The sequence below is a fragment of the Dreissena polymorpha genome, chromosome 9 (assembly GCF_020536995.1).
Source record: "Dreissena polymorpha isolate Duluth1 chromosome 9, UMN_Dpol_1.0, whole genome shotgun sequence".
NCBI classification, from domain to species: Eukaryota; Metazoa; Mollusca; class Bivalvia; order Myida; family Dreissenidae; genus Dreissena; species Dreissena polymorpha.
This window is the reverse complement of record NC_068363.1, coordinates 45996717-46019300: the sequence shown is the minus strand read 5'-3', so window position 1 is coordinate 46019300 and position 22584 is coordinate 45996717. Positions and strand designations below refer to the sequence as shown.

The 22584-nt window shown below is 35.5% G+C and overlaps 1 protein-coding gene across 9 annotated transcripts in view; it reads right to left on the bottom strand.

Annotated features, from left to right (window-relative positions):
* LOC127845122 (tyrosine aminotransferase-like) overlaps positions 1-21097 on the bottom strand; it is a 152864-nt gene extending 131767 nt beyond the window's left edge. For 7 of the 9 annotated variants that reach the window (XM_052375822.1, XM_052375826.1, XM_052375823.1 and 4 more), the window contains exon 1: positions 914-1257. In XM_052375822.1, coding sequence (XP_052231782.1) covers positions 914-965 — 52 coding nt within the window. In that variant the 5' untranslated portion in view covers positions 966-1257. Of the gene's footprint in view, positions 1-913; positions 1258-5290; positions 5360-20862 lie in introns of those variants that run through there. The other 2 variants (XM_052375829.1, XM_052375830.1) reach the window with 2 other exon arrangements.
* Between the last annotated feature and the right edge of the window lie 1487 nt (positions 21098-22584).

Below are 22584 nucleotides of genomic sequence, written 5' to 3'. Positions count from 1 at the left end.
ATCATCTAGTTACATCTTCTGACCAATTTTGGTGAAGCCCTGATGAAAACTACTTGAATTAGAGAGCGGACACCATGCTTAATGTTTAAAACGCACTAAGTGACCCCGTGACCTAGTTTTTGACCCGGCAAGGCCCATGTTCGAACTTGGCCTAGATATCATCTAGATACAACTTCTGACCAAGTTTGGTGAAGATCAGATGAAAACTACTTGAATAAGGGAGCGGACACCATGCTCAATGTTAAAAACGCACTAAATGACCCAGTGACCTAGTTTTTGATCCGGCAAGGCCCATGTTCGAACTTGGCCTAGATATCATCTAGATACAACTTCTGACCAAGTTTGGTGAAGATCGGATGAAAACTACTTGAATTAGAGAGCGGACATGCTGAATGTTTAAAACGCACTAAGTGGCCCCTGACCTAGTTTTTGACCCGGCAAGGCCCATGTTCGAACTTGGCCTAGATATCATCTAGATACAACTTCTGACCAAGTTTAGTGAAGATCGGATGAAAACTTCTTGAATTAGAGAGCGGACATGGACAGACAAGCTCACACCTGTAACCCCCCTAAACTTCGTTTAGTGGGGGTATAATTACTACAACAGCAACATCATGAACAACAACAACACTCTCTGATTAATAACATTAAGAGTGTTGAATATAAAAATGATGTATGCATACTTCAAATTATGTATTAATCTTGTTAATTTTTTTTAGCATTATTGATCTTTTAAAATTTCAAAATTCAATTACACCTTAAAACTAACTTGTTTATTTAACAAACCTTTAAAACCAAGTTGTTTAAATAAAATAGCTTAAAAATAAAAACCAAGTTGTTCAAATAACATAGCTTAAAAATAAAAACCAAGTTGTTCAAATAACATAGCTTTAAGATTGAACAGTATTTTTACCATCACTGGAATATCCATTGCTGACCACAGATATCGTACGAATGTCTTGCATTTTAATGTTTAAACCTCAAATCAAATGATTAAAAGATGCTACAAAAATTATAGAAGCATGCAATACCGTTTATAGACAAGTCAGTTTCAAAAGAAACCTTGAAAATCGTATTGCAAAAAGAGACTGCTTGGTATTAACACACAAATAACAGCCCAAGTCTGCAGTTCAAAGTAGGCAACACAAATTTCATCCAAATTAATGTCACTAGTATACAAATTGTTAACACAATTGTGACATTGTTCAAAATATAAATGTTTCCAAGCCAAGTGTTCACAGCCCTCTGTTCAAAAGACCAACTTAAGTTTGTCAACAGGTTGTTTTTATAATATGTTAATGAATCAAGGCACGTTTTTCTTCACAGTAAAAAGAACAGGTCTATTATTTACATCAAGTCAGGCTATTAACCTAAATATCTTGTCTGCCTACCAGAGCATGGCCATGAAACAACAGCAAACAAGATTTAAGCTCAGAAAGGTTACTTACTTTATAATATCAAATCTCCTCTTTAACATTTACATTTATTTTTATTAAATATTCAATTTACAGTTAAAGGGACCTTTTCACAGATTTTGGCATGCATTGAAGTTTGTCAGTAAAATGCTTTGAAATGATATATGTAAACATGGGAACTACATAAAAAAAATTCTGTAACTTGACTCAAACCACTGATCCTTGGAGTAAGTCAACCACTTAAACCACTCCAGGACTTCTTCATTGACAGTGATTGTATTTTTATCATTTGACTGTATTTCAAAATTGTGTTTATTCATGCATAGACACGGCTTCTGATTTTGTAAGGATTTTTTAAAGGATTTTTTAAAACCAATATTTACATCCAGTTTTGTACCGTAGTTGAAAAGCAATGAATATGATACAATTATACATGTATATGCAAATGTCTATTTTACTAATAAATTGTCAAAATTAAAAATACAAGAGGTAAAAATGTATATATATAATGCATTATTGAAAAAACATTATTCTGAGATTGATGTCTTTTCCAACTTCACGTGAATGCGTTTAATTAACATCAGCAATTTTCTCATTATCAGATTATCAATATTGCAATAATCAGTCAATACTGATTCACTTTGATCAGGAAATCTGGCAGGAATGCTCAATTGTCTTGTTCCTGAATAGCTCTTAAACTCTCCATAAATACTCTCATGATGATGAAATGTGTCTTGTTCTATGAAAATTTGGTAAAATGCATGTGCGTAAAGTGTCGTCCCAGATTAGCCTGTGCAGTCCGCACAGGCTAATCAGGGACAACACTTTCCGCTTTAATGGTATTTTTCGTTTAAAGGAAGTCCATTTTTACCAAAAATCTAGTTCAAGCGGAAAGTGTTGTCCCTGATTAGCCTGTGCGGACTGCACAAGCTAATCTGGGATGACACTTTACGCACATGAATTTTGCCCAATTTTCTCAGAACAAGACACACATATATATATCTTGTATTAGATGCTGATATTGGTGATAATAATATGCAGATGGTGAAGACTATACTGACGATAACAACTTGTTGACCATTAACAATTGAGATAATGGCAGAGATGGTGGTTAATGGTGTTGTTGCTGTTATAAATGATGATGATGATGTTCTGCGACTGATGATAGTTTATTGGTGAGAAGAATTATTCACTGCTTTTGTTTTATGATAATTAACAACAAACATTTAACACAATGCACAAAAACCAAAGTCTAAACATAGAAGTTTGTTCCTTCGGAAACATAGTGTGGCGTTGAGCAATAATGTTTGGTGCAACAGTACAAAATTAAGTTATTTTCTTGTTGTTTTTTCATGGAAAACAACACTCAAACAAATGAAATGCTAAAATTTTAAGAGAATAATTTACACAATAAATGTTAAATATAATTGGGGCTGCATTGATAAAAAATTCTATAAGTTTATGATTTTTTATCATTCAATCAGGGTAATTACTTTTAATATAAGTAGAATTTGTACATGTTCTGAATATAAAATAGACCTAATCAATTTCCATTAAATTTTAATATATTGAATCATCTCAATGACAGCGCAATGCTCACAATTCATGAGTAAATAATTATTGATAATTATTAGAGTAAATAATCTGATCTCAATATTTTTTTTATAGGGTTACTTTAAAGCTGGGGTATATATTACATATACCATTACTACTTGGGGTCTACCTTATACAAACGCAATCATGGTTTCATAAACTGTGAATAAAAAGATAAACTGGAAGGCCACAGTTATTTACTTTGACCAACTTATCTGATTGTTAACTCCAATAAGTCGGACCACTAGTACGTCATTCACCTTATAGCCCATAAAACATGACAGTTCAAATTTACACAGTACATATACACCAACAAAAAATGGGTTTTAAACCTCTAAACTAATTGCAGGTCAAAATCAGGTCACAGAAGCATTAATATGCAAATTGGCACACTGACAAAATACTTGTATAGTAGTCTACATTATTACCTTTATTTACTCTGAACCATTGATGCATTATAAATAATAAAAGACTGATTTAATATGTGGTGAATTTAAGCCACTTTAATTATTTAAGGCACGTTTGACAATGGTTGGCTTATAAAGTGAAAATACACAATGCACAATACACAATCCTGTCGTAATTTTCTGCACATGTCTGCATATTTAAGAAGTTAAATCACAGAATGCCTTAGAACAGGCTTGTCTTGACAAAGATGATTTTAACAATTCAAAAGAGCATTTGAGCAAATTGCACACAATTTTTTTATAATTCTGTATTTATTGTGAAAATTTTTAAGACACAAGCCTTATATATCAAGCATGAACAAGGGCTGTTTGAAAAACATGCATGCCCCCCATATGGGCTGTCAGTTGTAGTGGCAGCCATTGTGTGAATACGTTTTTTGTCACTGTGACCTTGACCTTTGACTTAGTGACCTGAAAACCAATAGGGGTCATCTGCCAGTCATGATCAATGAACCTATGAAGTTTCATGATCCTAGGCCTAATTATTCTTGAGTTATCATCAGGAAACCATTTTACTGTTTCGAGTCAATGTGACCTTGACCTTTGACCTAGTGACCTGAAAATCAATAAGGGTCATCTGCCAATCATGATCAATGTTCCTATGAAGTTTCATGATCATAGGCATAAGCATTCTTGAATTATCATCCAGAAACCATTTTACTGTTTCGAGTCACTGTGACCTTGACCTTTGACCTAGTGATATGAAAATCAATAAGGGTCATCTGCCAGTCATGATCAATGTACCTATAAAGTTTCATGATTCTAGGCGTAAGCATTCTTGAGTTATCATCCGGAAACCATTTTACTTTTTTGAGTCACTGTGACCTTGACCTTTAACCTAGTGACCTGAAAATCAATAGGGGTCATTTGCCAGACATGATCAATGTACCTGTAAACTTTCATGATCCTAGGCGTAAGCATTCTTGAGTTATCATCCGGAAACCATTTTACTAATTCAAGTCACTGTGACCTTGACCTTTGACCTAGTGACCTGAAAATCAATAGGGGTCATCTGCCAGTCATGATCAATGTACCTATGATGTTTCATGATCCTAGGCCTAAGCATTCTTGAGTTATCATCCGGAAACCATTTTACTATTTTGAGTCACTGTGACCTTGACCTTTGACCTAGTGACCTGAAAATCAATAGTGGTCATCTGCCAGTCATGATCAATGTACCTATGAAGATTCATGGTCCTAGGCCTAAGCGTTCCTGAGTTATCATCCGGAAACCATCTGGACAGACTGACATGTGCAAAACAATATACCCCCTCTTCTTCGAAGGGGGGCATAAATATTGATAACTGCACAACAAAATTGGGTTTACACACATAAATTCGTCTACATTTTCTCAATATGTATTACATGTAAGAACATCTAGAGTGATCTGTAACTCAATGTCTGATACCCATGTTCTACCAATTGTTCTCTGTTTCAAATTGCGTAAGAATGACCAGTGACTGGTAGCGAACTGTGCAAGTACCCAAAATTATAATACATGTATCTTAAAAAAATATTATTTATTTTTTAATTTACCTCAAAAGAAATGAGTATACTATCATATTTGTGATTAAATATTGATTACACACATACAAATTTAGCAGATAATTCATAATACCAGACATACATATGGTAAATAATAGTTTCAAGCATATTTTAAATATACATGCATTTGATAGTTATATGTAATCAATTTGCACATATTCAATACATACTTTATTAACCAATGTAGCATTACAGAAATCATACACATAAAGAATAATAACTTCAAACAAAACATAAAACAGTCTATTGAAAATAACAAAGAAAACCTACCAGTACATTTAGATCGAGTTAATGTAGGTTTATGTTCTGAACTAGACTTTACATGATACGCTGAATATTTCAAAGTGGTTAATCCATAACTAATACTTGATTATGTTTTCCATTTACAAAAGTGCATTACTACGTCAATCGCTACTAAATTGTCATTTCTGAAACTACTAAATATGGTATAAATATGTTATATTATATATTGAATAATTGCCAGTTAATTATGTGTGATATGCTTTTCAGGGGCCAGCACACATCCTCGAGTTATCAAAAATCGCATGTTTGAGTTATTGCGGGTATTTTTATATAGAAATTAAAGGAAAATGTTAGGGACTTCCTTTAATGCTCGAGTAATCGCCAGTTTTCGAAAAATCGCCAGCTCGAGTTATTGCAATTCTACTGTATTACTTTTTAACAATAAACCAGACGAAACCTTAAAACCAGGTTTTAAATGTTAAAGTTATTAACTTAATTGAAATAATTGTGCAATCCCAAGCTAGGTCTTCCTGTAATACCAACACACAAACTGTCTTAAAATTATCCTCATTTTTTTAATATACATGTATTTTGTGACAACAGTTACCCTGAACTTTACCCGAGTAGCCCAAATTGCACTCTCATGCTATCAACATAAACACAAATCTTCAGTGCAATAACTCCAGCCAAACTCAAGGTAGTCACCAGGCATCAGTTTTCTATTTTAGTAATAGAGACTATGACCTTTACCCAATACAATAAAAAGCAAAGGCTTCATGCAAGCTAACATTACTAAGTTTCATCAAGATTGGACAATGACAACTAAAGTTTTTGATTGAAAACAACTTTTTTTGCTGTTTTTTATTTTTAATAACAGTGACCTACTCTAACTCAACCAGACTAGCTCCAATTGCAACCTCAAGCAAGGTCTTCATGTAAGCTCACTACTAACACAATTTAAAAGCAACATCTCCATCCAAACTCTAGTTATTGAGTGGAACTGTTTTTTCTAGCTTAGCAACAGTAACCTTGGCCTTGACTAGCTAGACATGCCCAAAACACATTCCCAAGTTAGATCTCTACAAATGCTTGCATATCAAAAGTGTCATCAAGATTGGTCCATTCAAATTAAAGTTATTGACCAGCAACCACCTGTTTAAAGCTGCCTGCCCACCAACCCTCAATCTGATAACCTGGGCCTTAAAGGGACATTTTCACAGATTTGGCATGTATTGAAGTTTGTCATTAAATGCTTTATATTGATAAATGTAAACATTGGATCTAAACATTTCCAGTAAAAACACAAGAAAAAGAGGACCAAGATGGCCCTCGTTCGCTCACCTGAGAGGAGTCGGTTCATTCAATCTTTACCAAACGTCAAACTTGACCTAGATATTGTCCAGACAAACATCCTGGTCAAGTTTCATCATTATTGAACCAAAACTCTGGCATATGGAGTGATTTTGTTTTTGTAAGATTTGACCTGGTGACCTATATTTTGAGTTGACCCCCCTTACCAAACATCAAACTTTGCTTACAAAAAAAATATTATGAACAAGATTCATAAAATCTGAAACGAAATTGTGACCTCTAGAGTGTTTACAAAGATTTTGTATAATATAATGAAAATTTGGACAATCTAAAGGCAATAATTATGGCATTAATTATGTGATATATATAAAACCAATCTTTTCACCTAGTTTCATGATGGTTGGGCAAAAAATGTGACTTCTAGAGTGTTCACAAGCTTTTTTTACTATATAAATATGGGAAAACTGCCCCCCCCCCCCCCTGGGCAGCCATGTTATTCAACTGACCGGAACCATTTTCGAACTCAACTCTCATATCAAGGAAACAAATGTTCTGACCATATTTCATGAAAATCAGGCCAAAAATGTGACTTCTAGAGTGTTCACATGTTTTCACTTTATACATATACAGAAAAATGCCCCGCCCACTGGCGGCAATGTTTTTTCACCAATCTGGACCATTTTCGAACTTGTCCGAGATATCAATAAAACCAATGTTTTGACAAACTTTCATGATGATTGGGCAAAAATTGTGACTTCTAGAGTGTTTACAAGGTTTCTCTATAGCCAAATAAGGAAAACTGCCCCCCCCCTGGCAGCCATGTTATTCAACTGACCGGAACCATTTTCGAACTCAACTCTCATATCAAGGAAACAAATGTTCTGACCAAATTTCATGAAAATCAGGCCAAAAATGTGACTTTTAGAGTGTTCACATGTTTTCACTTTATACATATAGAGAAAAATGCCCCTCCCACTGGCGGCCAGGTTTTTGCACCGTTCTGGACCGTTTTCAATCTCGTCCGAGATATCAATAAAACCAATGTTTTGACCAACTTTCATGATGATTGGGCAAAAATGTGACTTCTAGAGTGTTTACAAGGTTTCTCTTTAGCCAAATAAGGAAAACTGCCCCGTCCACTGGCGGCCATGTTTTTCAACGGACCGGAACCACTTTTGAACTCAACCAACATATCATTAAGACAAACATTTTGACAAAGTTACATGAAGATTGGGCATGAAATGTGACTTCAACAGTATTTACAAGTTTTTTCTTTTCTTTGACCTAGTTTTTGACCCGGCACAACCCAGTTTCGAACTTGACCGAGATTTCTTTATGACAAAGCTTCTGACCAAGTTTCATGAAGATCGAACAATAAATGTGGCCTCTAGAGTTTTTACCAACAAATGTGGACGGACCGACGACGGACGGACGACGGACAAAGACCGGTCACAAAAGCTCACCTGAGCAATCAGGTGAGCTAATAATAAAATCAAAGAAAGAAAAAAAGTAACCCTCAACTGGGCTCGAACCGCTAACCTTTGGAGTAAAAGTCTATCGCTTAGACCACTCGGCCATAAGTCGGCTCAATATTAACTATGAGTGATGTATTTTATACTTTACATCTGCAATATATAACAAAATATAACAACAACAACACAACTCTCCAAATTATTCAATAATTTCGCGTTGCACTATTTATACTTTTCAAGTTTGTAAATTGTCAATAGATGCACATAATGGATATTTTAGAGCATGGAAAATGTTCAGTATTACTGTTTCCTCACAAATATCATAACTACAACAAAAATGTGCGTATCTGAAACAAAATGTTTTAATTTTGTCAATAGGCCCCTTTATCAAACTGAAACTGATCTATTTACTGTGTCTGTATAAAAATAATGTGTACCTTATGGTTAATTACCTAATTAGCCCTTAAGTTCCCGATACACTTCTAACACAAACAGTTTCTTAGGTTACCTTGCTTAAGCCTAACTTACTATGGAATGTTTATTTGTTTACGTGTATTCCTTCTTTATCGTGAGAAGACAGGAAATGTCTAATATCAAACAGCTATAGAAAAACAAAAACGTGAACTCTGTTTACCAGCATTTAAAAGTCAACATAGTACTGTTTGTTGATGTTGTGTATTATACATATATACTATATACTTTCCATTATAGTTGATGCAAAAATATTTGATACTCTTTTTTGTAACATTTGTAACATATTCAGATTAAATGGTATGTTTGTTTCCTATAAATTAAAACAGATGATAATTGTAAGACATTGGGAACATTATAATAATAAACAAGGGCTGTTTGTAAAACATGCATGCCCCCCATATGGGCTCTCCATTGTAGTGATAGCCATTGTGTGAATATGTTTTTTGTCACTGTGACCTTGACCTTTGACCTAGTGACCTGAAAATCATTAGGGGTCATCTGCGAGTCATGATCAATGTACCTATGAAGTTTCATGATCCTAGCCATAAGTGTTCTTGAGTTATCATCCGGAAACCATTTTACTATTTCGGGTTACCGTGACCTTTGACCTAGTGACCTGAAAATGAATAGGGGTCATCTGCGAGTCATGACCAATCTACCTATCAAGTTTCATGATCCTAGAAATAAGCGTTCTTCAGTTATCATCCGGAAACCATTTTACTATTTCGGGTCACCGTGAACTTGACCTTTGACCTAGTGACCTCAAAATCAATAGGGGTCATCTGCAAGTCATGATCAATGTACCTATGAAGTTTCATAAACTTAGCCATTAGCGTTTTTGAGTTATCATCCGGAAACCATTTTACTATTTCAGGTCACCGTGACCTTGACCTTTGATATAGTGACCTGAAAATCAATAGGGGTCATCTGCCAGTCATGATCAATCTACCTATCAAGTTTCATGATCCTAGGCCTAAGCGTTCTTGAGTTATCATCCGGAAACCATTTTACTATTTCGGGTCACTGTGACCTTGACCTTTGACCTAGTGACCTGAAAATCAATAGGGGTCATCTGCGAGTCATAATCAATTTACCTATCTAGTTTCATGATCCTAGGCCTAAGCGTTCTTGGGTTATCATCCGGAAACCATTTTACTATTTCGGGTCACCGTGACCTTGACCTTTGACCTAGTGACCTGAAAATCAATAGGGGTCATCTGCCAGTCATGATCAATGTACCTATGAAGTTTCATGATCCTAGGCCCAAGCGTTCTTGAGTTATCATCCGGAAACCACCTGGTGGACGGACCGACCGACAGACCGACATGTGCAAAGCAATATACCCCCCTCTTCTTCGAAGGGGGGCATAAAAATAGCAACACACCCTGTGTTATTAAACTGTCTGAGGTTCTCTATAGTTTCAACCAATTTTGTATCAGTGCTCCAGCTAGGCCTAAATGGAAAGGGGACTGCCCTTCCCTTCAAAAGCACCACCCTGCCCTTCCAAGGCCCCACCCTGCCCTTCAGAGGCCCCACATTGCCCTTCCGAGGCCCCACCCTGTCCTTCCAAAGCCCCACCCTGCCCTTCCGAGGCCCCACCCTGCCCTTCCGAGGCCCCACCCTGCCCTTCCGAGGCCCCACCCTGCCCATCCGAGGCCCCACCCTGCCCTTCCGAGGCCCCACCCTGCCCTTCTGAGGCTCCACCCTGCCCTTCCGAAGCTCCACCCTGCCCTTCCGAGTCCCCACCCTGCCCTTCCGAAGCTCCACCCTGCCCTTCCGAGGCTCAACCCTGCCCTTCCGAGGCCCCACCCTGCCCTTCCGAGGCCCCACCCTGCCCTTCCAAGGCCCCACTCTGTCCTTCCGAAGCCCCACCCTGCCATTCTGAGGCCACACCCTGCCCTTACTAGGCCCTGCCCTGCCCTTCTGAGGCCCCACCCTGCCCTTCCGAAGCCCCACCCTGCCCTTCCAAGGCCCCACCCTGCCCTTACTAGGCCCTGCCCTGCCCTTCCGAGGCCCCACCCTGCCCTTACTAGGACTTGCGATGCGCCCTCCGCAGCGGAACACCCTGCCCTTCCGAGGCCCCACCCTGCCCTTACTAGGCCCTGCCCTGTCCTTCAGAGGCCCCACCCTGCCCTTACTCAGGCTGTCAAGTGACCTTTTTTCAAAAAGTAGGAAAAAATAGGAACTACTTTTGCAAGAAAAGAAGGAAAAAAGTAGGAAAAAGTAGGAACTTTTCCCTCAAAAGTAGGAATACATAATACTTATTTTTTAGACACAGGTCCAGGAAACATAGCTTGAAACAATGCAGGAGTGCCATCACATGTTCTGTATGGATACCCACTTGAAGCTACCTTAAGGGCCCAGAAGATTTCAGCCTTTTGTACCTGTTCCTTGTGTGATGGATGTACTTGAATACTGATAGATTTATCCCCACAACCCTGAGAGCTGCTTGGCTTTTGGGCACTTCCAAAAAAACGCTTTTGTGAATTATCATGCATGTATTTCATGTTTTCCTTGTGTTTTTATCCATCTGCATGACTTATAAGTTGATTAGCACCAGAATTACTACAAGATGGACTTCATTCAGACAGTACAATATCTTGCGAACTCATTGCCGGTATCTCTCTTGCACCATGATCCCAGTGTTTTTCCACTGTTGTCCAACTTCTCCATCCATGAAGGGTTAAACTTTGTTTTCCCACTAGGAATTTTAGCACTTATAGTGTATCTATGATAATTAAGTTTCAAGCAAAGCTACCCTGATAAAGAAGTATACATGTAATTAGATGCTGTTCATTTTGGTGTATCATCAAATAAGTGGTTAGAGGTCATCTGTGTATCGATATAAAAATGGTAATTATATTGTGCATGTTATATCCTTAAGCAGAAGACCAAATTTATTTAGTGATACACCAACTTGTTGTACAAGATTAATATTAGTATATAAAGCAGTGTAAATGCTCTGCTACAGCTACATTGTGAAACCTTTAAATTGACAATAGGGTGCAGTTATAATGACTTAAGTTACATTCAAAATGACTGGTCATTGCAGAGCAGATTATGCAACTGGAGATAGGACCTTATCACCTGACATCTTTTATGACAGCATTGATTGGGCAATGAAACAGTTGCACTACATTGTTTATTCCAGTTTCAAATAATGGCTTTTACATTATTGATGACTTTGCGGGAGTGTAATAATGCCGTTTAATAATTTTAATACTTCGCTTTAACACCTTGAAGTTACCTCACTAGCAATGGCATCATTAGACAAGAATTGTGTTTGTCCGAAACACAATGCCCACTATTGAGCAGCTTTGAAATAAAAGTTCAATATATCATTTGGCAGGTTTAGAAATTATCTCCCTTTTAAAGCTTATTACTTCCCTTGGATTGTATTTTTTAACTTTTGACCTTGAAGGATGACCTTCACCTTTCAGCACTCAAAATGTGCAGCTTCATGAGATACACATGCATGCCAAATATCAAGTTGCTATCTTCAATATTGCAAAAGTTATGGCCCATATTAAAGTTTTCGGACGGACACACACACACAGACAGACAGACAAACGGACTGACAGTACAACTGCAATATGCCACCCTACCGGGAGCATAAAAATGTATCAGGGCATTTAGGCTCTGTGCATGTATCTTTAATTACTAAACATGATGTACCTATGATATCAATAGAACATCATATCCGTTGTCATGTAATACAGAATTTATTACATTATATTTGTAAATGATGAAAACTCGGCAAAGCATCAGTTTTATCTTTTTTCCAATAACTTGTGTAATAAATTCCATATTACATAACCACTCATACAATACATGTATCTCTATATCTCTACATTCCAAACAGCAATATCATGTAAACATGCATAAGGTTTGGGCAAATTGTTGTCAATGGAAACAAAATAAAACTGGAATAAACAATGGGTTCCCTCAGCTCTTGCATCACTGGGAACTGTGTAAGGTAGTGACGTCTGCAGTGTACAAATGCTAAGGAAGTAAACAAGGCACTATTGTTACTTCAAAAAAAAACTTGTCAATAATTTTAAAAGTTACATAAGAAATAAATATTTATGCTCCTGAAGAGGTGCTAGCAGACAGTCAGCATGGGTTGTCAGGTCTCATCTAGATGAATGCACATTAACAGGGATACAGTCATGCCATAGATTAATTCATCCTGCAAGTTTACTAAATTAACTCTTTAAAAAAAAAATCTCCATTGAAAATGAAAAAGTAGGAATAGTAGGAAGATTTGGTAAAAAAATAGGAAAAAGTAGGATCCTAATGAAAAAGTAGGAAATAGTAGGAAAAAGTAGGAAAAAGTATGACCGCTTGACAGCCTGCTTACTAGGCCCTGCCCTGCCCTTTTATTCAATTAAAAAAAATAATTTTAGACACATTTTAGACACATAATAATTTATAAATCTCTTCTTCACGCTGGGTATGCGGATACTTGATAACAGAAGGCACTTCGATAACAGAGAACAACAAAAGCCACACGCGAGGTAAGTGTTCTTCAGCTTTTTTGCATTTATGTTCTGTTCATTCGGTTTTCAGACACGGGACATTATTCGGTTGATTAATGGTATAGCACTTCGTAAGGCAAAGAAATAAATTCGAAAAAAAAAAACGGTGGATTATATATAAAAACGATAAAATTCCATCGTTAATCAGCATGACTTAGATGATCAGTATACAATTATTTCATCAAAATAAAAATACTTGGAAATAAAACCAAGAATGTGCTTACTATACGAAATAAAAGTTCAATATATCAATTAATGTTACAACATGTTACATTTAAGTTTACTAACGTATTTGAACAAATTCAAATGTTTAATGAGTCAGATGGCAAACTTTCATGGACACTTCTTTAACCGATCATTTCAATGACAATGGCACTTTTTACCAGATATAACACACTCTTTTTAGTGAATCAGAAATGCAGAATTCGCTATGGAATACTGTTATAGTATGAGGCCATGCATATAAATGAACTGAAGTATATTAAAAAGGAATTACCGAAACATGTTCTTATCCCATTGGGATATGATGAAGATTTTGTATAAATGTGAAAGATAAATGTGAAACTAATTCGATATGTCTGATGAGTACCGTCTATATGACCATATATAAATTATGTCAGTTTTCGAGTTACCAAACCGCCGGATCTTTGCTTATAAATACATGAGCTTAAATTTTTTTAACAAACATTCCTTGCAGCGAAACGGTTGATCTAAGGTATGTATAATTATGTTCTAATAAAGGTACTAAGGTCATTTACTTATACACATGTATATTAGATAGCATGTCATTAAACATCACTCTGCTAAAACTGCCACTTAAAGATAAATATTGTGTATCGATATATACGATATATACATGCAGGTTCGAAATTCCTTTAACTCAACCAAGTAAGTGATTTAGGGTCAGGTGAATCGCACTTCGAGCTATCATTGTGTACAGGTAAGTGCTCCCTATAAGCAGAGTTCAAGATAAAGGGAGTTTTCAATTCTTTTATAAATTGTGTGGCTAGTATGGTCTTGATGATGCAATTCTTATGGACACTAATGACATCAGATTTATGAAGAAAAAGGTTTATTTGCCTCTTAAAGAACCCTTGGCTCCCGTTATTTATAGCCCTGCTATAAGTAAAATTAAACACAATTATGTTGATCCACATGATCTGTTGTTTTTCATCTCTCTAAATCTCAAGTTACCAATTAAAATAAGTTCATTATGTAAACAATTATTTCAGGTCGTCACTTGACATATATTTCTTCATAAATAAGCATTTTATTCTTATAAAAAAATGCAATTATAATATTAATTGTATTAATTAATTGTAATTAAGTTATGCATACAATCGCGATGTGTCGCGCTTGACTATGCACATTGATTTGTACTTCAAAATGTTTGGTAACAATAACCATACTATACATAAATGCATTTCAGGTACAAGGTAAAATTTGGTTATCAGAGGGCATGCATTTCAGTAGAAGGTAAAATTTGGTTATCAGAGTGCCCAATTTGTTGAAAGTCTCTGTTATCCTAAGTTATCATTTATCGGGAATCAAAGTGTCTGCAACTTAATGAATACCATTTATTACAACATGCCCTATCTTTGTTTACATTTCATTGAATGCTATCAAAATTTTAGATTTAAGCAAAGTGCATGATAACTCTACATGCTGAAGTATCAAACAATTTCTTGCAATATTTCTAAGTAGTTTAGTTTTATTTTGTTCAGATTTATAATCCCGACCATGTGCCTTGTCTAAAAATCTAATCTTTACGATATAACTTTAAAATAAACAACTGAGGAACTTACCTCTCGCGCGTGGCTTTTGTTATTGAAGTGCCATCTGTTTTCAAAGTATCCGCATTACAAGCTTGTTATTACATTGTTATTAATTTATTCCTCATTGTATACATTCTAACTATTATTAATTTTATAAAAATTAAAATGCAACAGGATGCTTTCCAGATACGACTGCGAGCTCAAAAGTGCCAATTTGACAAAATATTGCACCCTAGAACGTGCCCTTTTGACAAAATAGCCCCCATCCCTTTAAAATTCTTAGCTGGAGCACTGTTGTAGTAGGTATTAAATCCTGTGTTGATGTTCTACAACATGTACATGGGTACCTCAGCCACCTTTTTAGATGTAAAATTCAGAAAACAACTAATTTTTCTAAGTATAAATCTCTGCAATTGAACATTTTCTATGTTTCATTATTCCGCATGTTCTCTGCATTTAAGATATTTCTTTCTAATTGCAAATTCTTTTTCGAGGAGATTCCGCGGAAAATGAAGCTCTCCGCAACTTTTCTGCAATTGTCCACATTTTTTTAAACGCAATGTGGAAATCTGTTCTAAGGGTCTAAATGCCCCAACTTTCTTAATTTACTAAAAGTTATATTTGTTGTTCTGTGGCTGGATATTAAAAAATTAATCACAAATTTGCTCAACACCTGTCTAAATACATTTAAAGCCACATAAATACTCAAATCAACTAATATTTGGTAAAAAATTTCATAAAATAAAGTAAACCCCTAAAATTCTGTGAAGCACAACGCAGTTCTCCTGAGCTGCCTGAAGCCAATCTTCAGTTCGCTCGTGAATGTTCGGATATCATCGCGGGAAATTCCCATGGATTATACCACATCTAGCATTGACATTTTGCTATTGTTAAAGAAAACACTAATTGTTTATGAGTTAACTTTATTTAACGAAATATTTTACGAAATATTTGTTGATGTTGAATATTTTATGTTGCTTTAATCATTAACAACGCTAATATTAACAATCATTGTTTTCAGACAAGGTGATTGATAAATTGATTAATTAAAGTTCCTATGGTTGCTTATGATTTACTTTTTAACACAATTTTGTATATAATAAGCCCAATTCAACTTGCCGATTTGCATGATGGTCTAGCAAACATTCTGACAGATTCAGGCTAAATATATTATCTTACACTGAACATAGTAATTAACAAAACTAACAAGTTTGCACACACTCTTAATTGAATCTTTTCATGTGGGTGTCACAGAAATTTCAAGTAAGCACCTGTTTATTACTTTCACTTCTTAGAATGAAAGATGTTAGTTATTTTCCAAAAGAAAAACAAAACAGAATAAAAAATACTGAGTATCTTAAATATGGAAAATTTTCCAAAGATATTACTCGAAAATGTTAAATTGACACAAAATTCAAACAATATTTCTTTTCATGCATCGCAGTACTTACAAAAACACAATATTTGTGCGTAATTGAAAATCTTGTCATAGAGAGCCCTATAAGAGCCCCCATAGAGTCACTTTATGCTGACAGCTGTGATAATTAAGGCTTTACTTTAGATCTTTACTACTTTGAGATAGGGACAAAAGAGTCTAAGGGAGCGTTAAAATTATCTTAGGTGCTCTTCTTTGAGTAAGTTGGGGCAGAAATTTTAACTTCATCTAAAACCAAATAAGAATTTTCAACTTTCTGCAAATCCAGGCTCAAAATTAAGCGATTTTTGGCCAGAAAACAGCATTATTTAGGCAAATATGTACGTCTAAAAGTTGGCAAATATCAAGGTCAAAATGTGGAAAAGGTCATGTAGGTGTGCTGATATTGTTCATAGATAATATGCATGCAAATTTAACGCTTAGTAGCATGTGGTACTGGTGTTTGACGAAAGACCTTAAGTAAACAAAGTTGAATCTTTTAAATTAGTCTAGACCAAGAAGGCATTTGTAAGGTCTAAGGTAAGGAGATTGTGTAAAGAGTGTTCATTGATAAAATCCATTATGTCAAGGTCGAAATGAGGTATGAGTTATGTAGGAGTGTTAATAGTGTTTATAGATAACATTCATGCAAATATGAAACCTTTGTAGCAAGCTGTAATGATGTTAGACTTGACACATGTCATTTTGGATTAACCAAGAATGGGGAACTTCTGAATTTATCAGTCAGGTCAAAAGGAGAACATTGCCAAGGTTAAAATGAGATAAGTTGATGTAAGTGTTGAGCTTGTTCAAAGACAACATCCATGCATGTTTAAAAGCTTTATATGAAACATTATTGGTGTTTTACAAAACATGGCATTTAGGTTTAATCTCATACCGATGGAGAGTAATAAGAAAGAAAGAACAAATTGAAAGGCCAATCACTATAAGCTTTTCTGTTGCTGAGGGCATAAAAATAGAAGTGCATGACTGTACTTGACTAAAATTTATCATTTATTTCCTGAAGATAAGTTGCTGGCAGCTGCAAATACGTCACAATTCCTTCATTCTTTTGAAAGATTACACAAGATGAGTCAAGTGCTGTCTAAAGAGCAAACCTAGAGTGTTAACAAGGTTTCAATATATACCCATGTAAGACTACTTACTCCTTACTCAGATTAGTTAGTGTCAAACTCTGACATTAGGTTAAATCTTTCATGAGATAGAATGCACTATTTTCAATTCCATTGGAAGTACACTTTAAAGTACATTACACATTTCTGGTACTATTAAATTTCATTTTTGAAATATCAACTTATTTCACATTTGCTTGATTTTGCAAAAACAAAAGAAATGCTATTTCAACTGGAAATTTATGTGACAAACACAATTTAACCTATGACTTGCTGTCATTGATATTTGGACACACTGCAGAGCTGGGCCGGACGTCTATACTTGTCCTGCTGCCGACATAACCACCTGAGGGCCCTTATGAGGCTACTTGTCCTGCTGCCGACATAACCACCTGAGGGCCCTTATGAGGCTAGGGCCAATTTAAGATGCCCGACCCAGCTCTGTCATGTGTTATTGTTTATGTGTTATCATTTTTATCACATATCATACTATTTTATTCCTACACTAAAATGTATTACTGTGCCACCTTTCCATAGTTTTATTTTCATTTTAATGATTACGAAATTTATGACACATCTGATGTTACGTCATTTTTGTCAAGAAACACACAAGATTTAGCTAGACTCTCTGGATTTTAGGAGCACCAATTCTGACGTGGAGGCTTTTTATTTAACAATTATATTTTTTTAAGCATCAAAAGAATCCAAAACATATTTCTGATTGTTTATTTTTCATGCATAATTGGATGCTTCGATAAAAATAAAATTATTTTAATCACTCTGAAAAGTCACTTGATTTCTTAAATGCTGTTTTTGGTGGCCGGTGAGCATTTAAATACATATACAATCGTTTAAAAATTGTAATTTTAAACCAATATAGATAAACATATGGAACAACAAAAAAGGAATAGCACATGGTTGTTATTTTATTTTTATAAGCATCGGATTAAAGTTATCATCGAGGTCAATGTGCCTTTTACTACACATTTTGGTGTTTGATAAGTTCTGTTAAAGCTCAAATAGAGGCATCAATCTATTGTACAGAAGAGTTTCAGTTTCAATTCATATTTGTGTTATCAAAATTGTCTGCAATCTGTCATTATAATTATGTTTGATTCTTTCGCTAAGTTGTGGCTTAATTTTTTTATCACCATTGGCTAAGACGCAATTTTGTTAAGTTTAAGCCTAATATTGATCCGCTTCTTTGCCCGCTAGATACGAATATTGGCACACTCAAGACTTCACTTTGTTACTATTTATAGTAACTGTATGTAATTATTCATCATTGTAACTAGTCAGTGCTGCAACAATACGCCAAAAACCGTATTGCAATATATTGTCAGTTCAAAAACCCGTATTGCAATATATCTCAATATATTGCTAACTTGTACCAAAATTATAACTTGCCAATTACCCGATAACCCCGTGTATTCCAGTTTTAATGCAAATTCTGGTAAATATTTACTATAAATGTGCTCAAGAATAACAAGAAACACAAACATTCGCAAATTTTCTTAAGTATCAAATACATTTTGGCATTCGTTACTATTTAAAGATGTGATGAAATAACGTCCAACCGGGGCGTTTTTTTTCCACTGAACACTCATAATTCACCTGATGTGATGTTCCCGTTTTTATACAACACAAAAAACACCCATACTTTCCATGCCAAGTTCTACATGTCTGTATAATTTTCGCGCGCTTTTTATTGAGACAAAGGATAAAGCACTTTTTATTGAGACAAAGGATAAAGCACTTTTTATTGAGACAAAGGATAAAGCACTTTTTATTTGATGCTAGAATTTTCTATTGTGACATTAGCATTAAAATTTGGAAGCACTATTCCGAAATTCTGTATACAAATTTAAAAATGCTCAATTCAGAATTGAATAAAACATTTACAGCTGTGCGCAATTAATTTAACGATAATCTGTTCAAAAGCATCGAACGAATGCTCCGATGTGACAACGCTACTCCGTATAATACACTTTCAGAATGCTATTTTTATGGATTTTTTTTTTACACTGCTTTGTTTTGTTTACCCTGTTATCATTATTTCGAATGGCTTTTCTGGACGAAATGTGAATGAATTTTCGTAAAATGTTCGTACCGGTATGATGAAAATCGTATCGCAATACAATATGCGGATTGCGTATTGCGATATATACCGATAAAACGGTATTTTGTTGCAGCACTAATTTTAACTGAATATTTGCCTTTTACTGTTATCATCGGAATTTAATAGCTCCAGTATAAAACAAAATAAAACAAGCAAATTCGTTGAATTGATATCCACTGCCAATATACTTCTGGACACAAAAGTTTTTTGGACCGATGGACAACACCAACGTGCATCATCCTCTTATCCATATATATACTCATACCAAGTTTCAATGAAATCCGTCAAAGCACTTCCAAGATATGGCTCTGGACACACAAAAAAGCATTTTTTCAAGATACAAAGGGCCATAACTCTGTTGTTTTCCAATGGTGTACAATGCCATTTTGTGTGCGTCATCCTCTTATCCATATATATACTCATACCAAGTTTCAATGAAATCCACCAAAGCACTTCCAAGCTATGGCTCCGCACACAAAAAAGCATTTTTTTCAAGATACAAAGGGCCAGAACTCTGTTATTAACAGATGGTGTACAATGCCATTTGGCCTGCATCATCCTCTTATCAATATATATACTCATACAAAGTTTCAATGAAATCCGCCAGAGAAATTTAAAAGATATGGCTCCGGACACAAAAGTGCTGGACGGACGGACGGAAGGACAGAAAGACAACGCCAAAACAATATCCCCCCGCCTATGACAGGGGATAATTAAAGAAATAAAGTCAAACCAATGATCTTTGGAACAAATGGCTATCGCCTTAACCACCCAGCCATCCATGCTACTATTAAATAACATGATTTTATATTCTATACATGCAATATGGGTAATGTCACAAAATAAAACCATAACAACAGAACTCACCAAATCTTTAAACTGTTTCACATTTGTTGCACTATAACTTTATCAATTTTTAACTATGATTGTTCGTAAACAAAAATGTATTTATACAGAGTCTCCGTCATTAGTGATATTTTGCTCACATATGTATATTGTTCATTTATTTCTTTGAATCTGAGACAAAAAGTTTGGAATTTCTCAGTTTTACTAACTTTGAACAAGTATCTTAAACATTTAAACAACCTACTGGCGCCATTTAAACATGCATAGTGCTAAAACATTGATTACATTTGTTCCTTATCAAGATAATTGTGAAAATGCAATGATTTAATGCATAAGAGATAACAAATTATTATTGAGAAATAACAATATTTTGAGTAACTGATGGAAATCGTTGAAAAAGTAATCAAGTTTTCAGGAAAAATTTCTGCCACATATAATCATATTTCTATTTTGTGATTTAAAACAAACGTTCGACCATTTAATGGTATGATACAATGTTAGTTATAAAGATTCCTACCTGTTGTCGTCATTTTGTTTGATAAAAAGACACTTGTGGGACGTTTTCCGCAATGGTTATGATGATGAAATCGTTGTTTACATTAAACACAATTTGACCTCGACCTTTCAACTTTACTTTTGATTGGTTGCTTGTGGGGGCTTGGTATTCAACGACTATCGTGATACATCGACTGTCTCCGGAATTCTCCGCCAGATAAGCAATAAATCGTCTACTGATAGTACTGTGAGTGATGACGCCTTATCAGTGATCGCTCCGCCCACTTAATCACGTGGCTAAGCGGGAAGAAAACCTAGACAAGCTAACACCAAAATGGCTTCTTTGCCTATAGACTGCATATAGATTTACGCGAGATTCCAGATGATTTTATGGACTTGTTTAACACCATATTACACTTGTAAAGGGGTTGATGCCATTGAGTTATTCTGCAAATGCAAAAAATATACGATTAAAGTGAACACCAGCTATTTATAACGGGTAAATCGGTACATTAAACACGCTCTCAAACGCTTGCGCGCTTACCGAAATCGAACCCGTTATTACGTGTAATGGTGGTATTTGCAATAAATTAACACTTCACCGGTATTTACCCGTGTTAAATATTAACAAAATTATAACCGAAACATTTCCCCCTACCCGTTTTTACTTGACACGAAATAGCGCTTTATAACTGGGAATTCGGTGAAGTTTAAAGCGCTTTCTGACTCCGAGTGGGTACCTCAATCCCACATGTTATTGCGTATAAAAGTGATATAATCATATAAAACATTGCTTATGGGACATTTATCAATCACTATAATTTAAAGCGCAAAAACAACACAGTAAGTTTGGACATTGTCTGATATAAAATTAGTGTTGTTCGAAATGGAATACGGTCAGGCTATTATAAATTAATAAGGCTACCAATATCAGACGCTCGCGCAGGTACCGACTTCCCCGAAGTTACCGCATTTAGATCGCGGTGCTGTAGTGGATGAGGTGTCCGCCTAGCGATCGGGAGTTCGTGGGTTCGCTCCCCACTCGGGGAGCATTCTCATTATCTCCTCCATAGACACCTAGTTATTCCCAGGAAACGGACTCGATAATGTCCCTTTGCCTATAATACTCGAAAGAGCTGTTGGCAGTATGCAGAGATAGATAGATAATAAATGTTCTGGGTTACTTCCCCTATCCCAATCGTGATACATCGGCTATCTCGGATTCCTCCGTAAGATTTTATGAAATAACTCGTATGACCCAGTTGACAATGATCATGCAGTCTTTAAGACTGAAATCTTCACGGAGTAAAGGGCATCTTCCCTACAAAGTTCATGTAGCTCGATTCCATAATTCAATAAAACGTATGAAAAAATATTATTACCATTCTTGTCGTTACATTATGCATCAAGACTAACTGTCCAGCGCCGTTTGAAACCTTTGTTTACATACATTTCAACTTACTGACATTTTAAACAAACAAGTGATTTCATTGGTCCAATGCGGAGGTGTGTCTTTACAACTGGAGATTTCATTCATAAAGACTGCATGATCATTGTCAATTGGGTCATGCGAGTTGTGTATCGTGTTATTTCTTAAAAGTTGACCCAGCATTAGTAAAAATATTGCAAAACATATACATTTCCTGAAAGGAAATTCATTTCTGCGTTGAATAAGACCGAAATCGTGAAAATCACTGCACAATTGATGAAGATATGGCTGTTCAAAGCGATGCACCCCGTTTTG